Source organism: Panthera uncia (genome assembly GCF_023721935.1).
Source record: "Panthera uncia isolate 11264 chromosome C1 unlocalized genomic scaffold, Puncia_PCG_1.0 HiC_scaffold_3, whole genome shotgun sequence".
NCBI classification, from domain to species: domain Eukaryota; kingdom Metazoa; phylum Chordata; class Mammalia; order Carnivora; family Felidae; genus Panthera; species Panthera uncia.
In genome coordinates, this window is record NW_026057584.1 from 101,118,410 (window position 1) to 101,139,433 (window position 21,024).

Below are 21,024 nucleotides of genomic sequence, written 5' to 3' on the forward strand. Positions count from 1 at the left end.
AGAGAGAATTCCAAGCAGGCTCCGCACTATCAGCACAGAGCCCCATGCGGGGCTCGATCCCACGAACAGTGAGATCATGACCTGAGCCGAAATCAAGAATCGGATGCTCAACCAACTGAGCCACCCAGGCGCCCCAAGGCTGCTCACTTCTTGAGGGGCATATGTAACTTGTACAGTTAGTTTTATCTCCCCAGTGCTGTGGAGCAGCTGATGTTCAGTGGGACCCCAGTGTCTTGAAAATGTAATGACCTTTATGTGCCCTGTGTTTCAGAATTAGGAAGCACCTCAGAGAGTTAAGATGGACTGGCTGCTTCTAGAGAGTCTGACCAAGGACAGAGTTTATGAGTTTGGTAAAAAAAACAAAACAAAACTATGAAGCATTCATCTCACTGCTGGCTGAAGAGATTACTATGTATAATGATCCTTGACTTGAATTTATATCACTAGATACAATTGACAGAATTAATTTCTAGAATTTACAGATTGACAAGAGAGCAGAACAACTTCATAGGAAAATAGGCAAAGGATATGTACCGATAGTCCATAGACGAGGAAACCCAAACGTCTCCCTCTGAATAGAAGGTCAACGTCGAAGAAATGAACATGAAAATAAAATGAGATAGCACTTTACCCCCATTGGGCCAGAAGGAGTTAAAATGTCTGAAAATCCTGTGTTGGTAAGCGAGAGAGGCTCTCATAGGCTGCTCATGGAGGTAGACATCAGTAAAAGGGCTTTGGAGAGCATTTGGGCTATGTCTAGTAAAGTTGCTAATTTTACTTTGCTCGTAACGAGCAATTCTACTTGTCGGTTATACCTGGAGTAGTTCTGGCATAGATGCGTGAGTCACACACAAGGATTGTCACCGCCACGTTGCAATAGTGAAAAAAGTGCAAACAACCTAAATGCCCCCAGCGAGAGAGTAGGTGGACAGGGGTGACATAGTCATGTACTAGAATATTCATCCCCAGTGAAATGAACGAACAGTACTTCGTGTATCATGATTCGAAATTGTGTATCAGGGATAAATCTGCAGAGTGTTGAGCAACATTAGCAAGTTTTGGAATGACATTGTTGAAAACAAGTAATACCATATTATATATTTTGTGAGCACATACACATGTGGCAGTGTTATGAAAATGCATGAGGAAGATAGACAGCGGAGACGAGGTAGGGATCACTCCTGGAGAGAAAAGAAGTAGAGGGAGGTGGAGAGGTGTACAGGGAGCTTCAAGTGTTCTGCAGTGTTTTATTTCTTTCAAAATAAAACACTGATTTATCCAAAGCGGAAGATTTGAGAGCTCGATGGTGGATAAAGGGACCTCTACTTTTTTTTAATGTTTATTTATTTTTGAGAGAGAGAGACGGAGAGAGAACAGAGGAGGGGCAGACAGAGAGGGAGACAGAGAATCCGAAGCAGGCTCCAGGCTGTGAGCTGTCAGCACAGAGCCTGACGCGGGGCTCGAACCCACACACTGCAAGATCATGACCTTGGTTCATCGACTGAGTCACTCAGGCACCCTGAGGGACCTCGATTATATTATCCTCTGTATTTTTCTTTACATTTGAGATACTCCAGAAATTTAAAAAAGGTAATGAACTTAATTAAACCCAAGTAAAAATGCTCGTGGCATAATTTTTTTAAGTTTATTTTTATTTATTTTGAGAGATAGCAAGCAGGGGAGGGGCAGAAAGAGAGGGAGACAGAATCCCAAGCAGGCTCCGCTCTGTCAATGTAGAGCCTGACATGGGGCTCGAATCTCCGAACCGTGAGATCATGACCTGAGCCAAAATCAAGTGTTGACTGAGCTACCCAGGTGCCCCTCGTGGCATAATATTTTTTTAATGTTTATTTATTATTGAGACAGAGAGACAGAGAGACAGAGTGTGAGTGGGGGGAGGGGCAGAGGGAGAGGGAGACACAGAATCCGAAGCAGGCTCCAGGCTCTGAGCTGTCAGCACAGAGCCCGACGCGGGGCTCGAACTCACGGACCGCGAGATCATGACCTGAGCCAAAGTTGGACGCTTAACCGACTGAACCACCCAGCTGCCCCGTGGCATAATTTTTAAGACCACATTTGAGCTATACTATATCCTCAGAATTACTACTAAAAAAGAGTTACTCTACTTTGCTCCAACAAATGTTTGTTGAATGTTTGGCCTGTGCGGGACTCTGGAATTTTGTTGAGGTTATGCTAGAGAAGTAAGTAGACTCAGTTCTGCCCTCATAGGACTTAGGGGCTCCCAGGTAGACAGGCGCTGGGCAGGTAAAGAAGAGGGTCCTGATGGGAAAGGTCCCCACACAGACTAGGTCGGGATGGGCACCACCCAGAAGGCAGCACGCTAGCTGCTCTGGCCGCTCTGCTTACAGTCATATTCCCCCAGGACTGGGAGATGTGAGGGAGAAGTGTAGTGGGCAGGAAGGCTCATCATCGAAAGCTTAAGGAGTAAGGACCGACCACTGGGCAGGAGGGCAAGATGGGCTGTGAGGGCATGGGAGTTACGAGGTAGAGAAGGGAGGAGGCAGAAAGGCCAGGGAGAGAGGGCAGGGCTGAGTCTCTTAGTGGAGGAGCTCAATGTCCAGCTGCTGAAAGGGGCCCAGATAACCCTCCCCAGCTCTGTGTCTGTAGGATGCCAGGGGACAAGTAGAGAACTCGGCTTCTCCATGCCTCGCTCATCCCACAAACTCTGACCCACCTCATAGAAGGAGAGGACATGAGGAGAAGCTCAGGCCTCTCTGAGAGATGTCACAGCTGTAATGACTCCTGTAGTGCCCTAAGGGACCACCGCAGGCCCAGTTAGAAGTTGGGCTGGTCTTGGCTGAGGGAGCATTTCCGAATTCACAGACCCTCTCCGGGTCCTCTACTGCTTGTTTGCCCTTCTTACCAAACAGTCTCTGGCATATTTCCATCACACACAGCCGGAAGTGTGGTTTCTTCAACACGGTCTAGTTCTAAGCTCTGTTAGAGCCAGGAGCTTCCCAGGCTTCTTTGTGTAAAGCCTGCCCATTCAGTGTTCCCTAGGTTCCCTGGGGCCCGTTGTGTGGCAGAGAAGCCCTTTCCCTGTGACTGAGTGTCCACAGGATAAACCCACTGGTACTCAAGAGGCAGTGAGGACCAAGGTATTTGGGGTGTGGAAACTGGGCACAGTTGACCTGCCTTGAATCCCAGTTCTGCCATTAACTAGCCGTGTCACCTCAGACAGGACACTTATGTTCTCTCATGCCTTGGTTGCCTTGTCTGTAAGTGGGGATGATCGATCACAGTACCGCCTCATGGGATTAGAAGAGTTAATATCTGGGAAATGTATACAGTAGCTGGCACCCAGGAATTACTACAGCCGCATTGACTATGGTCACTCTTGCGGTTCTTTTAAATTTTTTTAATGTTTATTTTTGAGAGAGAGAGAGAGAGCATGAGTGGGGGAAGGGGCAGAGAGAGAGGGAGACACAGAATCCGAAGCAGGCTCCAGGCTCTGAGGTGTCAGCACGGAGCCCCACAAGGGGGTTGAACTCATGAACCACGAGATCATGACCTGAGCGGAAGTCAGATGCTTAACCGACTGAGCCACCCAGGTGCCCCTGTTGTGGTTCTTTATTATGTAACTTGAGTCTATTCCTTGATATCAAAAGAACTAGTTATAAAGAAAAAAAATTTTTTCCTTTTTGTTTTGTTTTTTTTTTGCAGCAAAAAATATGTTATCCCTTTACAGTGCAGCTGCCCTATAGATTTCGAGTTTCATATCACTTTGATTCAGTCTCATGAAGCCTTTACTGTTGACCCGTTATCAGGTAAGGAGAATCAAGGTTTCAAGTTTCCAATTTCCTCAGAGTTCTCAGATCAGAGAGGATTTGGAGAGTAGGCCTCAAGTTATGAAAGAGAATAAACTTCATTTGAATATGGTTTTTTCACATGTGTAACAATAGCAAATTTGACGTACCTGACATATTGTAAATTGGGATTGGATACTAGAGAATGAGGCCACTTTGGGATCATTTGGGTCATGCAGATAATTTATAATAGCATCCAGGTAAATCTCTTTCACGACCAACACTTGAAGTTGGAAACTAATCCATTCCTACTCTAATTTTGGCTCTTGGTATATCCTTGGATTTGCATTCATCTTTTCATTCAATTTCAAATAACGTGGGAACATTATTTCTTACCAAGCGTTTGGAATGTTATTGAAAGCTCTTGTGAATTTGCTGCACGTGGTGTGGCCAGTCCGTCTTTGCCTGCCCTAAAGGACATAGATCCTGACACTGCTCAGGACTTTTGGAAATGCTGTCTCCATCTGAAGTGATTTCTGCTTCCCGGTTTCTGTCTCTTGATGTTTGGGTTTGGGCTTTAAATATCTGTCCACAGCAGTCTGCTGCGAACACTAAAATAGTTTTGTTTTTGAGTGTCTGGGTAGGAATCCATTAATTTCCTGATTGCAAGTGCATAGATGAGTGTTCAAAGCAGAAATTTTGAATTACTTCTAAATTATGAAATGTATATAGATTATTTCCTAGGGAACCAGGAGCCATTCTGAGATTTTGGAAATTCAGTGTAGCTTTACCATTTATACTGCATAAAACAGGACTTGATTCTCTTTCCAGAGAGAAGGTTTATTATTTTTAGGCTTTAAAAAGAAGAGAGAATAAGTGGTTACCAAAATTGTACTAAATAATATTATATTTCTGCTTTTAATTATAGTTGATGTTCTCACTCTAAGCTTTTTGGTAGAGTAATAATAGTAACACTTAGTAACTATTATATGCCAGGCACTATTCTAAGTGATAGATATAGATACATTTTATATATGTGTATGTACCTATACATTAAAAAAAAATTTTTTAATGTTTATTTATTTTTGAGAGAGAGACACAGTGTGAGTGGGGGAGGGGCAGAGAGAGAGGGAGACAACAGAATCTGAAGCAGGCTCCAGGCTCTGAGCTGTCAGCACAGAGCCCAATGCGAGGCTCTAACTCACAAACCATGAGATCATGACCTGAGCTGAAGTCAGACGCTTACCGACTGAGCCACCCAGGCGCCCCTATGTACCTATATATTTAATCTGCACTACAACCAGGTAAGATTGGTACAATTATTATTTCCATTTGATAGACATAGAAATGAGGTGCCAAGTGTTTAAATAACTTATCCAGGGACACTCAGTAGTAAGTGGCCGAGGTGGGACTTAAAAGCAGTCATTCTGGTTCCAAAGCCTGTGCACCTGCCTCATGAAATACAAACTGAATTTTTGCCTTAACTCCAAAAGGTTATAAAAATTTGACCCGCGAGGTAAGTTGGTAAAGTGAGCTAGCTCCTGCAATCTTAGTCCAGGCTCTGCTTAGAGATTATGGCAAGAAAGAGGAGGGGTTCCTCTTCCGGCCTGGGCCATCAGACCATACTGGACCTCTGGGACTGTCCCTGAAAGCCACGTGCTAAAACAGATCCAGATAAATCCCAGTGAGAGGGCATCAGGTCACGGCAGGAACAGGGATGGGGGAGCCTCAAGAAGAGAAAGGTATTGGAGGCAGGCTAGCTGTGTCAGTAACAGGAATCACCGTGGTGTAGAAAGGAACGGCCTTGGCCCGGGTGGCTCCCAGTACATCACCAGAGACACTAAAATATGAAATCGGTTTCTTATCAAGCAGCCAGTTCACCTTCACCAAAGGCTCAGACGGCAGATGGGGCTTAGAGTAGGGCAGTGCCCCAAGATGTTGAACACTTAGGACAGCTATGAAGCCAAGGGAGCCATCCCTGGTGATTTGCATTTAGTAGCTCTGGGAAGGGTCTGGTTTTCTGTACTGGTAACAGGCACCTCCAGGTGATTCTGATATAGGCATTCCTCAGTGGTTCTTGGTAATCACTGGCCAAGGTTCACCAGTAAGATCCTGTCCCACCTGATGGTCTATAAAGCTGTTAAGGGAAGAGAGGGAACCACCGAGATTTCCGAGCAGTTGTGATAGGAGCGGTTTTTTAGGGAAGCCAGTGTAGCTGCAGTGTGCAGGTGTGACTGAGGTGGGAGCAGGCAAGAAACCAGGAAATCATTGTATCGGGAATGAAATCGCGTAGGCCTTGAGAGCCTGAACTAAGCCAGTTATCAGTGCCAAGGAAAAGAAAGGGAGAATCTGGAAGAAAGCTAGAGGTTCTTGTGGCCAAGTCATACTTCTGCCAAGAATTATTGTCCAAGACACAGAATATTAATCGACGAGAAGGGTTTTGAAACACGGCCTATTCGTAAAACCAGTGGACTACATACATAAGCAATTAAGTGCTGAGCATCGATGAATGACAACTGTACTTAAAAATTATGCAGGTAAGTGCTGAGCATCGATGAATGACAACTGTACTTAAAAATCATGCAGGTGTGTCCTTGAGCATTCAGATTATAAATTGCACAGCCACATAATTCAGACAAATGGGGCCATGAGCTCTTTGATCCACCTGATAAGCTTTCGTTGCTCTGGTGCTTTGTTTGTTGCTTATCTTTTAAATTCTTCCCTTAAGTGAAATTAAGTTGGATATACCAGTTTGAAGTCGAGAGAGAGGTGGGAGCTAGGGACATATGTTTTGATGTCACCTAGGTACTGATGGAACATACTGCTGGGGGTCTGGAGATGACATCACCCAGGGAGCAGGGGAGGCCAGAGAAGAGAAGTGGATGGAGAACTGAGACCTGAGCACACAGGCACTCAGAGGACACCGGGGGGGGGGGGGGGGGAGTGGGTGCAGGACAGAGACCAGGAGGAAAATCTGGAGAGTGTGAGGCAAGCAAAGCTGTGAGTGAGTGAGTGAGTGGGTGAGTGAGCGAGCCAGGGCTCCTGAGCTTTGGGGATCCACCTATACGATTTCAAATGTTCTGCGTCATATGGATGGTGTTGCTGATGTGACTGATGTGCTTGTACACAAGCAGGTCTCCTAGGCTGGACCGCTCAGCCTCCTCGGTAGCCATTTTATGAGACCTGGTGCATTCCTTGGCCCACTGGTCTCTCTGGCATTTTCTTGCTTTGGTTTCCCACTTTGTTAATGTATTGATGTGTCTGTTATACATCTTCGAGGCTATGGAATTTGCTGATGACTTTTACTCACCTGGAATAAAAAAGCTCTGTGTCTGCGAGGACGGTGACTGCAGGTCAGGTGCATGTAGCCCAGGCAGGTGCTGGGCTTTTCTGACTTGCCAGGCATCTGACCTGACTCCTAGGTCTTATACAGTTGGACAGTCAGGGATCACATTTCGGCCAGTTAAGTCCTTATTGCCCTCATTTTATAAATAGGACCCAGATAGGCTAAGAACCATGGGCTGATTTTACACAGTTAGGGTGTATAGTTATAGACACTGTTTTATGCACATCTTTAGAGGCGGTGGAGACATCCATGGTCCATGGGGTTATAAAGCAAGTTCTCCTCTAGGAACTAGAAGCATCATTTATCCATGCCTTCCAGGCATTTCGTGCTCAGGCTTGCCAAATGAAAAAAATTTGAATAAAGCTAATTCCATTTACAAGATACGAATCTGACATAGTGCCCCTGACTTTAACTCAACTGGCCATTTGCCCACTGGGCGTCCTTAAGATGCATGTGTGTGCTATAGCTATCAGAAGCTGGATCTGTTGACTGTGCCAAGATCTTCCTGAGACTGGGGGAAAGGAGTGAAGGATTTTGTGACCTTCTTTACAGTGCTGACAAGAAATCGTATACAATTAAAGCATCAAGAACGCTCACTCCGTTGATAATTTTGGAAGAGGCAGCAATACATTTTATTAGTGTTGGAGAACAGCCAAATGCCACACACAAAAAAAATTGTTGAATTCGTTCACTTTTGAACACTTGGAGATCCTGGGCATTCACTTGGTGTCCCATACCCTCAGACGAATGCATGCAATTCATATAAATAATAAATTGTAGCATACAATGGCTAGTTAAGCAAGAGTTCCTGAGGACTATTGCCCAGGGTTCTTATAGAAAGTTTTAATACTTTTGTTCTCTTTTTTCCCCAGTGATGAGGCATAGAGCAGTCATTTGGAAATAATTTTATATTTTGCATTTTCTTATGAAATGCAAATTTATGACAATGTGATACTGATTTGGGAGTAATCCCAGAGCCTCTGCCCTCGCTTTGGACCCAGACTACTTTTTGATTATAAGCAACCCAGCCCGGAGCACATCTTGGCAAATAATAATTTCCCTTACCCCTGGATGAGCACTAGGATGCCATAAAGAGTGTGCACCCTACGTATCAAAGTCCAAGGCACCTCCATGCACCTCTTACTCTGGGTGGGCCAGAGGGACTTGACCCCTAGTCCAATCATGTGATCTCCGTTGGATTCATTCATACTCCTGCAGCACCTGCCATGGTGCTGGCCATACCCCAGCATTTACCCATTTAAGTTTCAACAGGAAGTGAGGGTTAACTCATTTTTTTGCGTCTTTTTTCTCCAAAGGCTCCTTCCCCACTGGCTGAGGTATTTTATCATATAACAAGCCTCACCGGCAGGTGAACCCCTTCCTTCCAGACAAGAGTATGAATAGGGAAGGTTGCCCCTGCTTCTCCCCACCTCACTATACACCTGTTGGTGGGTGAGACAGAAGATCCCCAATCCCAGCACAGACTGAGTAGGGGACAGATCAGGATTGTCAGGAGGATGGTAAGACCTTTAGATCTTCAGCACACAAAGGAGGCTCCCATAAAATGTTTCTTATTGGTAGTTAGGTCCATCGTGAATAGCCTCATCCCAGAAAATAATGCTTATTATACGGCTGCATAGCGAAATGGAGACACACAGATATATCTTTGGCAAGTGATAGAAATGAGCGAGATACACCAGCCAAATGCTTCTGATTACCTTTCAGGTCAGCAAACTGGAGAAAAGCCAGGGCCCATATGCCAGGTCAGAATAGAACACTTATGGGAAGTAAAGTCAAGAGATCAAACGTTTCTATGACTTTCTAGAGCACCAGACTTAAGGGTGAGGAAGTGAGAACAACTGGGGACAGGTAATATATCAAATGCAAATGAGTTCCCAAAGCCCCTTATTTAAGGATATATGTAACTAATTTATAGCAGTAACTAATGGAAGCAGGAAAAGCTGGACAGGCAGGTAGCAATTCTTTATGCACAGCCCTGAGGCCGTTCTGTCACGTTGTAGCAATGCTACATTTTACCTGGCGGTTGGTATCTCCTTGATGGGTGACAGTGGTTGTACATAGAGTAGCTGGCGTAACGTTAATAATCGCTTCCATTTGCTAATTGTTAAGCACGTGACAGGCGCTGTCCTAAGCACACTGGATGCTCTACTACATTGCATTCTACAACCCAATGAGAACTCTTAGCATCACCTTTTTACAGCCAACCACACCCAGACTCGGGGAGGCCAGATGTCTCGCCCAAGGCAGCAAGGTCTGTCTGACTCCAGACCCCGAGCTCTCAACCACTCCCTTAAGCTGGAAGAGTAACGATATAGGATCCTTGAAATAGGAGAGAAAGCCAAATAGAATTGTATCACAAGACTAAGAGTTTAGGAATGTTCTCTTTTGGGAGAGAAAAGTTAGGGAGATCAATAATAGCTCTCAACCAGGCCTTGTGTATTCTCCTTGGCTTCAGGGTCCTTAGGTATCTCTTGCTCAAGATGATCATTTGGTGGCATGTCAGTCTGGGCTGGTTTGAGCTCAGTTGACCAACACCATTCAGTGGACTTTGCCCAGAGACCAACTCCTGTACTTTGACCAAACTCTGTACCCCTACTGCCCATGCAGAAGTGCCAGCCCCAGGGAGGTCCAGGGAGAGGCCAAGGATAGTATGACCCAACCCTTTATCCTGCTGGAAAAGCCTGTCTTCCGGGAGACTGGAAGGGAACGCCAGCTTTGCTTACAGAACAGGCCCTTCTGGGGGTCCCAAGGGGCTGGTATGGGAAAGGCGACTTGCCCAAAACCAGGCAACAGCAGCGACAGAGGGAAACAAGAAAAGCTCTGGGTGTAAATAAGTGTGGGAGATAGTGGGCTGAGCAAACGTAAGTATTTCTTTAAGAAATGGCTTTATAAAAATGAAGTATGTTTGTTATGAAAATATGTTTCATTACTTGATATTGATTAAAAACAACAACAACAGGTGAAGCCAAAGGAATTAATGAACTTCCTTGATATAAGTGATACTCCTAAGAGTACCTTATACCCTGACTGGGTGGTTCAGTCAGTTAAGCATCCAACTCTTGATTTTGACTCAGGTCATAATCTCATGGCTCGTGGGATGGAGCCCTGATCAGACTCTGCACTGACAGTGTGGAGCCTGCTTGGGATTCTCTGCTCCTTCTCTCTTTCCCTCCCCCACTCATGTGTTCTCTCCCTCTCTCTTTCAAATTAAATACATAAAAACTTTAAAAACGTGATATTCCTAAAATTTACTGCTAAAAATTAAGAAACGAGATTATAAAAGGTCACCTGGGTGGCTCAGTCGGTTAAGCATGCGACTTTGGCTCAGGTCATGACCTCACAGTTCGTGGGTTTGAGCCCCGCGTCGGGCTCTGTGCTGACAGCTCAGAGCCTGGAGCCATCTGGGGATTCTGTGTCTCCCTCTCTCTGCCCCTCCATGTCTCACACTCTGTCTCTCTCTCAAAATAATAAAGGAACATTAAAATAATTTAAAAAAAAGAGAGAGATTAAGAGGTCAGAGCCACTGCTTCCTTCAGCTGCATGCTTCAAGTTCAGCTAGAGTCTTGGTGGTGCAGAAAGGGGAAGTAGCATCCATGCACTGTCTCTCCTCCCGCCGCTCCTTATGGCTTCCTGTTCTGTGATATTATCTTACCTTATCTGGGTTTACAGCCTTTGCATTCTGCCTTGTGACCATAAATGCCACAGTTGCTTAGTTTCTATTTAAATGGAACCAGGGTGTCCCCTCCATTCTTGTTCCATGTTTTCTCCACTCTAAGTTCTTCACGTCCGTCCTTTCTCCTGGCTTGTCTGGACTGTGTAATCCGGCCGCTTGTTAACCAAAGTTTCCTGGAGGCAACATACCGAGAGTGCCTGCGTGTTTGACAACGTCCCTGCAGCCTGTCATCTTGAAGGACAACTTGACTGGGTCTAAAAGTCGTGGTGTACAGCTTTGGTCACCTCAGAACTTTGTAGACGTTGCTCGATTGCCCTTTGCTTTGAACTTGCTCGGAATTCAGAGGCTGGTCGGAATCTTTACCCACCCAAGGTGAATTCTGGATGCCCTTAGAATTCTTTTTCTTTTTGTTTTTGTTTCAACCTTGAGGTTAAGTAATTTGCCAAGATATGTATTGGTGTTGCTCCGTATCATTTGTTTTCCTTGAACGTCGCATGTCCTTTTGGTCTGGAGAGAAAGAACTTTCATTATTTTAGGACATTTTTCTTTTTCTTTTCTTTTCTTTTTTTTAAAATTTTTATTCATTTTTTTTTAATTTTTTTTAACGTTTATTTATTTTTGAGACAGAGAGACAGAGCATGAACGGGGGAGGGTCAGAGAGAAGGAGACACAGAATCTGAAGCAGGCTCCAGGCTCTTAGCTGTCAGCACAGAGCCCGACACAGGGCTCGAACTCACGGACCGCGAGATCATGACCTGAGCTGAAGTCGGCCGCTTAACCGACTGAGCCACCCAGGTGCCCCTTTTTATTCATTTTTGAGAGAGAAAGACAGCACGAGCAGGGGAGAGACAGAGAGAGAGGGAGACACACAATCCGAAGCAGGCTCCAGGCTTCAAGCGGTCAGCACAGAACCCGACGCGGGGCTCGAACCCACGAACCGTGAGATCATGACCTGAGCCAAAGTCGGATCCTTAAGTGACTGAGCCGCCCAGACGCCCCTGTTTTAGGAAATTTTTCAACTATTAAAACTGGATACGCTAATCTTCTATTTGCTTTGTTCTTTCCCTCAGGCATATAAATCATGTATATGGGTTGGCTCCCCTTTGCCCCTGGTATCTGTTATCTTCTTGAAAATAATTTAATTCTGTACGGATTCTTCCTTCCTCCCTGCCACGGCTCTCCCTGTGTTTCTCCCTTCCTTGCATGTGTGTTCTTCACCGGCTTTTGCTTATGTTCCCTTCCCCCTCCAAAGTGGATTAATTTTTGAATTTTTGGTTTTTGTGCATAACACAAAATGTTGGTTCCACTCAGCATTTTACTCAGCGTTGAGTAGGGCCTGCTGCCAGCAGAAGGATAACGTGGGGAAAGAAATGATGGCGGTGATAATAATTATAATTGCAGCTGATGCTTATATGGTGTTTACCATGTGCCAGACATCAGTGCTGCTCATTTTTAACAAATATTTATTTTGAGAGAGAGAGAATGCATGCAAGTGCACGCACGAGTGGAGGAAGGGACAGAGAGAGGGAGAGAGAGAGAATCCCAAGCAGGCTCTGTGCTGTCAGCATGGAGCTGGATGTGGGGCTTGATCTCATGACCTTGAGGTAGATCATGACCTGAGCTGAAATCAAGAGTCAGAGGCTTAACCGACTGAGCCACCCCAGCACCTCAATACTCACTCACTCATTTAATACTCCCAATAATACTTATGACTGGATGCTATTATTATGTCCGCTTTGCAGATGAGGAATCCGAGGCATGGAGTGTTTAGGTAAGTTGCCCAAGGGCAAAGCTGGGATTGGAACCAGGGTCTGGCCCACAGTCCGTGGGCTCAGGCATCCTGGGAGGACATCTCCCATCACTGCCTCAGGCTCACGAGGGCAGGGTGCGTCCTCTGTGCTGTGTGCTGTCATTCTGTGGTCACTTGCTCTGCTCTGTCCCCGTCATGTCACCTCCAGCCTCCCGGTCCCAGGTCTAACGCCATAGAAATGTCAGGGCAATGTAGTTACTTCTTCAGCTGCCTCCCCCGCTATTCTAGGATGCTGAGGTCATGTCTCTTCTGTCCTGATCCCTGCTTCTCCAGGGCCCAGCCACATACCACGTTTTATCTCTTTGATCAAAGACTAGTGAGTGTTTTTTTTTTCCAGGGCCATTCCCCTTATCCTCGGGGAAATTTGTTGCCCTCCCAGCTCCCGGCACACTCCCATGCCTTACTTTACACTAGTAAAACCTTGGTTTGCTAGCATAATTCATTCCGGAAACATGCTTGTCTTCCAAAGCACTCATGTGTCAAAGCGAATTTCTAGAACCATGGGCTCATTTGTGATCACGTGACATTCGGCATCACACACTACTCGCATTGCAAGACGTGGCTCGTGTGTCAAGTTGAAATTTATTAGAAATGTTTGCTCCTCTTGCGGAACGCTTATAGAGCAAGTTACTTGAAATCGGAGGTTTTACTGTATTTGGTAAGCGTGCTGCTTTTTCAGGCTTTGGGATTGTTTAATGGAAGACTTTCCTTCTCTTCCATTTTATGCATTTGCTTCTTGGAGTTTTGGTGAGTTTTCCAGCAGGGTGTTCTAGTTAGAATAGCTTCGCTTCACCGTCTTGTACCAGAAATGCTGCTGGGCTCGATTCCTCCTGCTGCTGGGTTTGCTTCCTGCCCTGTGGCCCCCCCATTTGCATTTGTTCCAGAACTAAGCACTCACTACTTGTGCATCAGGTACTGATAGGCCCTGGGCTGCCTCAGGGAACAAGACAGTCCTGCTTCCCTCTCTGATGTCCCAGTTCAGGGGAGAGACACAGGTACATAAGGAGGACATTGTCCAGGGAGTGGAAGTGGTTGTGAAGAAAAACAGAATAAGGGGATGTGACCAGGTGACTGCTTTCATCGGTGGTCAGGAACTGGGGAAGGGGGCTTTAAGCACAGAAGCCACCATCGCTAGAAGGTTGGAAGCCCAGCATGTCTGGAGGATGTGCCCAAGGGGAGACCAGGTTGGAGAGGCCCCGGGGAGCTGAGGGTGGTAGGAGTTAGGGTTTGGTTCTGAGCTGGGAGGGAGTCCAGTGGAGGGCTCTCAGCAGGAGGTGGGGTCTCATGACGCTCCTGAGGGGAGAGTGGGTTGGAGTAGCACAAGTAGGGAGCAGGTTGTCCTCAGGAAGGAAGCCCAGGGCTCGCCTCTGGGAACGACACAGGGAAGATCAGCATGGCCCCTGCACAAGGATGGCTCGCAAATTTGTGAAGCATTCCATATTAAAAAAAAAAAAAAAAAAGGAAGGAAGGAAGGAAGGAAGCCAGGTTGGCCTGGATGGGTACTGGCTGTGAAAATGGCGAAGGGTGGGTGGTGGCACAGTTGGGCTTTGCTGAGGCGTCGGTGAACTGGGGGCGTGTTCAGGGGGTGGCTCCCTGTGTCCCCGTGAGTGATGGGGAGTGCAGGTGCTGTGCGTGGTGCTTCGTGCAGCTCTTGAGTTCATCTATAAGCATTCCCATACAGTCTCTCTGGCCTCCCCGGAGCTGTCTTTGCGTGCTGGACAGCGCCCAGGACCGTGGCCATGTAACATATGTGTGCTACACTCACTGCTCCCTGCCAGCAGGTTACAGGCTTGACAGAAAATGAATTGGTGGCCTGGCTTGCCTCTCCCAGCATCCTCCTGCTCAGACTGCCCCTCAGCTTCCCATCAGCACAGGTAGGGTCCCCAAGCTGTTCTGATCCTGCTCCCATGGCCTGCATTTTGGGTACTTGGTAGACAGGGAGGAAAAGGAAGATCCCCCCAAACTCTCACTTTACTGATTATTTCTAGTTTCTGTCACAAAGGCTTGCTGGAGGGAGAAGAGAATGAAAGATTAAAGGAAGATCGGGGGTAATTGGCTGTTAACATCCGTCCCGCACCTGCTGCGGCTGAGCAAGCGTTGGCTCTTCCCAGGAAGCTTAGAAATGAACTGATAACTGAAAGCCTCAGGGCTCATATTTCACCCCTTTACAGAAAGTCCACAGGCCTAAAATTTAAAGTAGACCTTCCCAGGGGCACCTGGGTGGCTCAGTCAGTTGAACATCCGACTTCGGCTCAGGTCATGATCTCACGGTGTGTGGGTTCGAGCCCCGCGTCTGGCTCTGTGCTGACAGCTCGGAGCCCGGAGCCTGCTTCGGATTCTGTGTCTCCTTCTCTCTCTGCCCCTCCCCCACTTGTGCTCTGACTCTCTCTGCCTCTCAGATAAATAAAATAAATGTAAAAAAAATTTTTTTAAGTAGACATTCCCAGGGGCAGCCCAGTCCTTATCTCATGACCTGTAGAATAGCCTGAGTTTGGCAGCAAAAAGAAAAAAAAAGCAAAAAGAAAGACCCGGTGCTTTCGGAAACCCATCCCAGTGGCTTGGCACCGTGAGGCTGTTGCCTCTTCCTTTTTTAGGTACTGGTACAGTTGTCCCTTAAGCAACACCGATTTTAACTGTCTGGGTCCACTTCAACGCAGATTTTTTTCCAGTAAGTACAGCACAACTGTAAATATATTTTCTCTTCCTTATGATTTTCTCCATAACATTTTCTTTTCTCTAACTTGCATTATGGTAAGAATACAGTATAAAATACATAGAACTTGGGAGGAGGGGATGGGCTAAATGGGGAAAGGGCATTAAGGAATCTACTCCTGAAACCGTTGTTGCACTATATGCTCAGTAACTTGGATGTAAATTTAAAAATTTAAAAATTAATTAATTAAAAAATAGATAAAATGAAACACATAGAACTTATAAATATGTGTTAATTGTTTATGTTATTGGTAAAGCTTCTGGTCAACAGTAGGCTATGAGTCATTATGTTTTGGGGGTGTTAAAAATTATATGTAGGAGGGGCGCCTGGGCGGCTCAGTCGGTTAAGCGTCTGACCCTTGGCTTCGGCTGGAGTTATAATCTCACGGTTTCGTGGATTTGAGCCCCTCACTGGGCTCTGCACTGAAGGTACGGAGTCTGCTTGGGATCCTCTGACTCCCTCTCTCTGCCCCTCCCCCACTCGTGCTGTCTCTGTCTCTCTCTCTCAAAATAAATAAATAAACTTAAAAAAAAAAGTTGTATGTAGGTGTTCAACTTCACAGGGGGTGAGTGCTCTTCCCCCTCATGTTGTTCCACAATCAACTGTGTAAGTTTTTCCAAAAAATACTTCTTCTTGACATCTTGTTTTTTTGTTTTTTGTTTTTTTTAACTTTAACAACAACAAAAATAGTCTCCATGCCCATCGTGGGGCTGGAACTCAAAACCCCGACATCAAGAGTCGCACACTCCACCAACTGAGCCAGCCGGGGGCCCCCTCCTCCCGACATTGTAACGATAATATAATACAGAATAAGTCATTACTCATTATATTTGGCACAAATGTTAGGAAGGACACATTTATAGGACACACTCTCCCTCCTAAGTAAGCATTATCCCAGACTTTGTACACTGTTGTCTCCTTTAAACCTTGTCCCATCCTACAGCTGAGAAAATTGAGCCTCGGGTAACATAACAAGCCAAGTCGCAGAGCTCGTATGGGGCCCAGTGAGCCAGGGTCTCTGTTGTCCACACACCCTGGGCAGTGGCAGTGATCTGTGAGTGTCCCTGTGGGCGGCATGTGGTTCATGGTGGTGAGTCTCGAAGCCCTCCCTTCTGTGATCCAGTGAATCCAAGACACCGAATTTGTCAACGGCTTGTTTGTGGACAGTTTTTAAACTATGTGCTATTAAATCCCTGCCCGAAGCTTAGGCAGATGAAGAAATTTACCCCACATCGCACAGCTCGTAAAACCCTAAATCCTGGAAGATTAAAACCAATACTTACTAACACTTCAAGCATGAGGGCTTTGTGATAATTTAGGGAGGATGATCTGTGCCTTCTGAGAATTTGAAATAAAAAGTGACTTAAAAAGGATAACAATATTGTAATGAGACTATATGGACGTGAAAGAAGAAATGTTTAAAAAATGATCCCCCCCCAAAAAATAATAAATAAATAAAAATAAAAAATGATCCCCATCCTGGGCCTAACCACCCTAACAAATCTCCTGTGGGTGGCTGGCCATGTTTATGCATACTTTACATAATTATAATCAAGGTCAGGGCGCCTGGGTGGCTCAGTTGGTTGAGCATCTGACTTCGGCTCAGGTCAGAGTTTGCGAGTTTGCGTCCCCCTTCAAGCTTGCTGCTGTCAGCATGGAGCCTGCTTTGGATCCTCTGTCCCCCTCTCTCTCTGCCCGTTCCCTGCTCGCACTCTCTATCTCTCTCAAAAATATATAAAAAAACAAAAATCAAGGCAAAGATCCAGTGGTATTTTCTGGTCACTTCATGAATCATTATAGTATTTTGCAGTGTTGCTATGTTTTCTTCGTTACAGCCATTTTACTGATAGACTAGGATTTTCTTAGCCTCTAGTTCATTTCTCAGTTTTTCTCTCCTCTCTCTCTCCACCCTACACCCTCACTGCCCTGCAATTTAACATTATCCCTGCTGATCTAAGGGCAGTGATCTGAAATTGCCCCCAGAGTGGATGGAACCCATAAAATCTTGGTCTGGGCTTTTTAAAATAAAGTAGTAATGGGGGGGGGGGTGTTTCTTACTGTTAAACCATGAAACTTGCTCTCCTTCCTCCCACCATTAGTTTTTGCCAAGCAGTAAGCCAGGACTGCTAGGCACACCTTTAAGAGCTGTTAACATTTGACAATCAGCCGCAACCAAGTTCTGTTAACGGAGCTGTGCTAACTGGTGTCCCCGTTGATGGAAAAAGCATTGTCCACTCTGGTTGCCCAGGTTACGCCTCCAGTGTGTTTTATGTATTAGGTGTGGGCCGGGAGCACTTAAAAATAAATCAGCCGGGTCAAGGCAAACATTAATCCTTGCTCCAGAGCTTGTTCTTATTATTTTAAGTTAATGAGCCGGAGCAGAAGCAGTCTAAAGCCCCCCAGTGAACTGCGGGTCAGAGGATGTTTTATTTTCTGACCGGGTGGGTGGTCAAGGTATGGACCTGTAGCACATGGGTTTGTATTCAGCTGATCCTAGGTTGGCCTGTAGAACCGAGCTCTTCTGCTGATTCACTCTGCCCTGCAGGGAGTTCTTGGGTCACTAGTGGATGTCATTTAAAGGTGTAGACTTCTGCTCTCAGGAAGTTGACCCATACTTATTTCTGAAGCACTGAGCTAAGGGTCTGGGATGGTAAATGAGCTTTGGGGCCTGCTGCCAGCCTTAGGGGTGTGCAGTCCAGGGGGAGAGCTGTAAACTTGAGCAGGCAACAGTTCAGGTGGCCCTTGGGCTGATACAAGTTTAAGGGAGTGAAGGCTCCTAGGGATGAGGAGTCAGGAGGAGTTTCACGTGATACAGAGGTTGAGTGAGTGAATGAAACTTGGTTCATTCACTCACTCAACTAGTATTTATTGAGCTGGGAACACAGTAATGAGCAGGTTCCTACTTTTGTAAAACTACGTTTGAGTCTAGGAGAAGGCAGATGGCAAAAAGAGGTCATTTCAGAGAGTAGGATTAAAAAACTTAAAGAGGGGGCACCTGGGTGGCTCAGTCGGTTGAGCATCCAACTCTCGATTTTGGCTCAGGTCATGATCCCAGGGTTGTGGGATCGAGCCCCATGTCGGGCTCTGTGCTGAGCGTGGAGTCTGCTTAAGGTTCTCTCTCCCTCTTCCCCCTTCTCCTACTTGCTCTCTCTAAAAAAAAAAAAACAAAAAACAAAAAACAAAAAACAAAAAACAAAAAACAAAAAAAAAAAAACAGAAACAAAAACTAAAAGAAGATCTAGAGAAAGGGAATAGCACGTGCCAAGGCCCTGAGGCAGCAGGAGCCCAATGTGTATGACCTTCCTTCAGGTCTCAGCTGCAACATCTCCTCACTAGAGAAGCCTCCTGTTCATTCTGTCTCAAATGGAGCATTTCATTTCACTTGCTTCCCCCATACCCTGCTTTACTTTTCTTGCTGGTATTCGTAACATGACTTTATATTTTATATTCATCTATTTGTTTGTTTGCTTTCAGTCCCCAGCTAGAATGTAAAGTCTGTGAGATCTGGGACTTTGTTTTGTTTATTGCTGTTTCTCAGGTGCCTAAAACGTTGCCTGGAACACAGTAAATGGTTAGTGAATGCTTGGATAGGCACATAAAAGGTCCATGTGGTTGTGCATAGAGAACAAGGAAGACAGCGGGACAAGATTGAGAGGACGGCATAGATGAGAAGGAGGGTATGCCAAGCAATTCAGAGGGAAAGTATAAGGCCTCTGCAGGGATAGTGCAGAGACCAGACACATGAGGGCATAAGGAATCATCTAGAAGGCAAACCAAAGAGCCTTCAGTGGAAATCAGAGAGAACATTAACCCTTCTTGTATCTACTACATTGATCCTTCCTCCCTTTCTCCCTCCTTTTCTTTCTCCCTTTTCTTTCCCTTTCCCTGTTATTGAGGACTTACTAAGCCCTTTTGGCACCAGAGATAGAACAGAAAAATAATAAGGTAAGCTGGGATATTTGACTTCAGAGAGAGCAGTAGTCCGTCCCAAAGATTTGGAAGGAGAGAATCCAATTACACCAAAATGCAGGAAACTGAATTACCTGGACAGAAACTTTTATGCGTGTTCCTAGCTATTCTTTGTTGCTTACAGCATTAACATCGACGAGTGGTAATTGGCTTAAAGATGATAGTTCTGGGAGTTCACGTCTGACTCACTAATGCTGATGGACATATATCTATTTATATAAGTGACAGTCAATTATTATGAAGGATTAACATAGCAGTTGGTAAATAAGATCAGTGTAAACATGTAGAAGTCGATTCACGTGGATTTAATGAAAAGAGCATGGAAATACTTGTACTTACCATGGGAAGAACATGTTTGTGTGTGTATCAGCCTCTTTGACTGGACTTTGCAAGACAAGGAAGGATCATCTCTTTTCTTTCCCCTCAGGACTAATCCCGGCTAACGGGAAGATGAACGTGACCGTGAAGTTCACACCATTTCACTACGGGATTGCACAAATAAAAATGCAGCTATGGATCTCACAGTTCAACTCTCAACCATACGAATGTGTCTTCACCGGAACATGCTGTCCCAACGTGGCTTTACCGTATGGCTGCTTTGGAATGTCTTTTGTTTCTTCCTAAAATTTGTTTAAAGTAATTCCTAAGTCGCCATTTCTTCCCATTCTTTCTTTCTTGTAGCAGAATGCCATCACAACCGTACGTAAGATGATGAGCTTTCATAAAATACTCTTTAAAGTAAATAATAATGCACAGAATAGCTCTAGGCTTGTAGTGGTAGTTGTTCCTACTGAGAGGGGAAGAGATGACCAAGAAAAGGTGGTTTGAGGGATACTTGCTTTTACTGATTACTACTGCTGGGCTGGTTGAGTTTTGACCTTATGCATGTATTTCACGTATGTACATTACACATTACATACATGATCGTATGTATGTATTACACTCTATTTTATTTTTTATTTTTTTAAGTTTATTTATTTATTGAGAGAGAGAGAGAGAGAGAGAGAGAGAGTGGGGGAGGGACAGAGAGGGAGGGATTGAGAGAGAATCCCAAGTAGGCTCTGAGCTATCAGTGCAGAGCCCGATGCAGGGCTTGAACTCCCACACTGCGAGCTCGTGACCTGAGCCAAAGTCAGATGTTTAACTGAGCCACCCAGGTGCCCCTGCACTCTATTTTAAATTTTTTTTAACGTTTTTTTAAAATTTATTTTTGAGACAGAGAGAGACAGAGCATGAACGGGGCAGGGGCAGAGAGAAAGGGAGACACAGAATCGGAAGCAGGCTCCAGGCTCTGAGCCATCAGCCCAGAGCCCGACGTGGGGCTCAAACTCATGGACCGCGAGATCGTGACCTGAGCTGAAGTCGGACGCTTTAACCGGCTGAGCCACCCAGGCGCCCCCCTACACTCTATTTTAAATGTAAATCATAAGACAGGAACAGCATAACTATTTTCAAATTTTCAACATGACATCATTTTTCTTAATGTTTATTTATTTTTGAGAGAGAAAAAGAACACAAGTGGGGGAGGGTCACAAGGAGGAGGAGGGACAGAGAGAAAGGGAGACACAGAATCCAAAGCAGGCTCCAGCTCTAAGCTGTCAGCACAGAGCCCGACGTGGGGCTCGAACTCATGAACTGTGAAATCATGACCTGAGCCCAAGTCGGACACCGATTGAGCCACCCAGGTGCCTCAATATGACTCTATAATTAGTTGAGTGCCTGCTG

The 21,024-nt window shown here is 45.5% G+C and overlaps 1 protein-coding gene and 1 pseudogene across 2 annotated transcripts in view; both read left to right on the top strand.

Annotated features, from left to right (window-relative positions):
• CFAP221 (cilia and flagella associated protein 221) overlaps positions 1-21,024 on the top strand; it is a 102,032-nt gene that overhangs the window by 30,573 nt on the left and 50,435 nt on the right. For both annotated transcript variants that reach the window (XM_049616214.1, XM_049616213.1), the window contains 2 exons: positions 3,685-3,788; positions 19,727-19,886. In XM_049616214.1, the coding sequence (XP_049472171.1) occupies positions 3,685-3,788; positions 19,727-19,886 (264 nt within the window). The remainder of the gene's footprint in view (positions 1-3,684; positions 3,789-19,726; positions 19,887-21,024) is intronic.
• On the top strand, positions 13,969-14,062 carry LOC125911980 (uncharacterized; annotated as a pseudogene).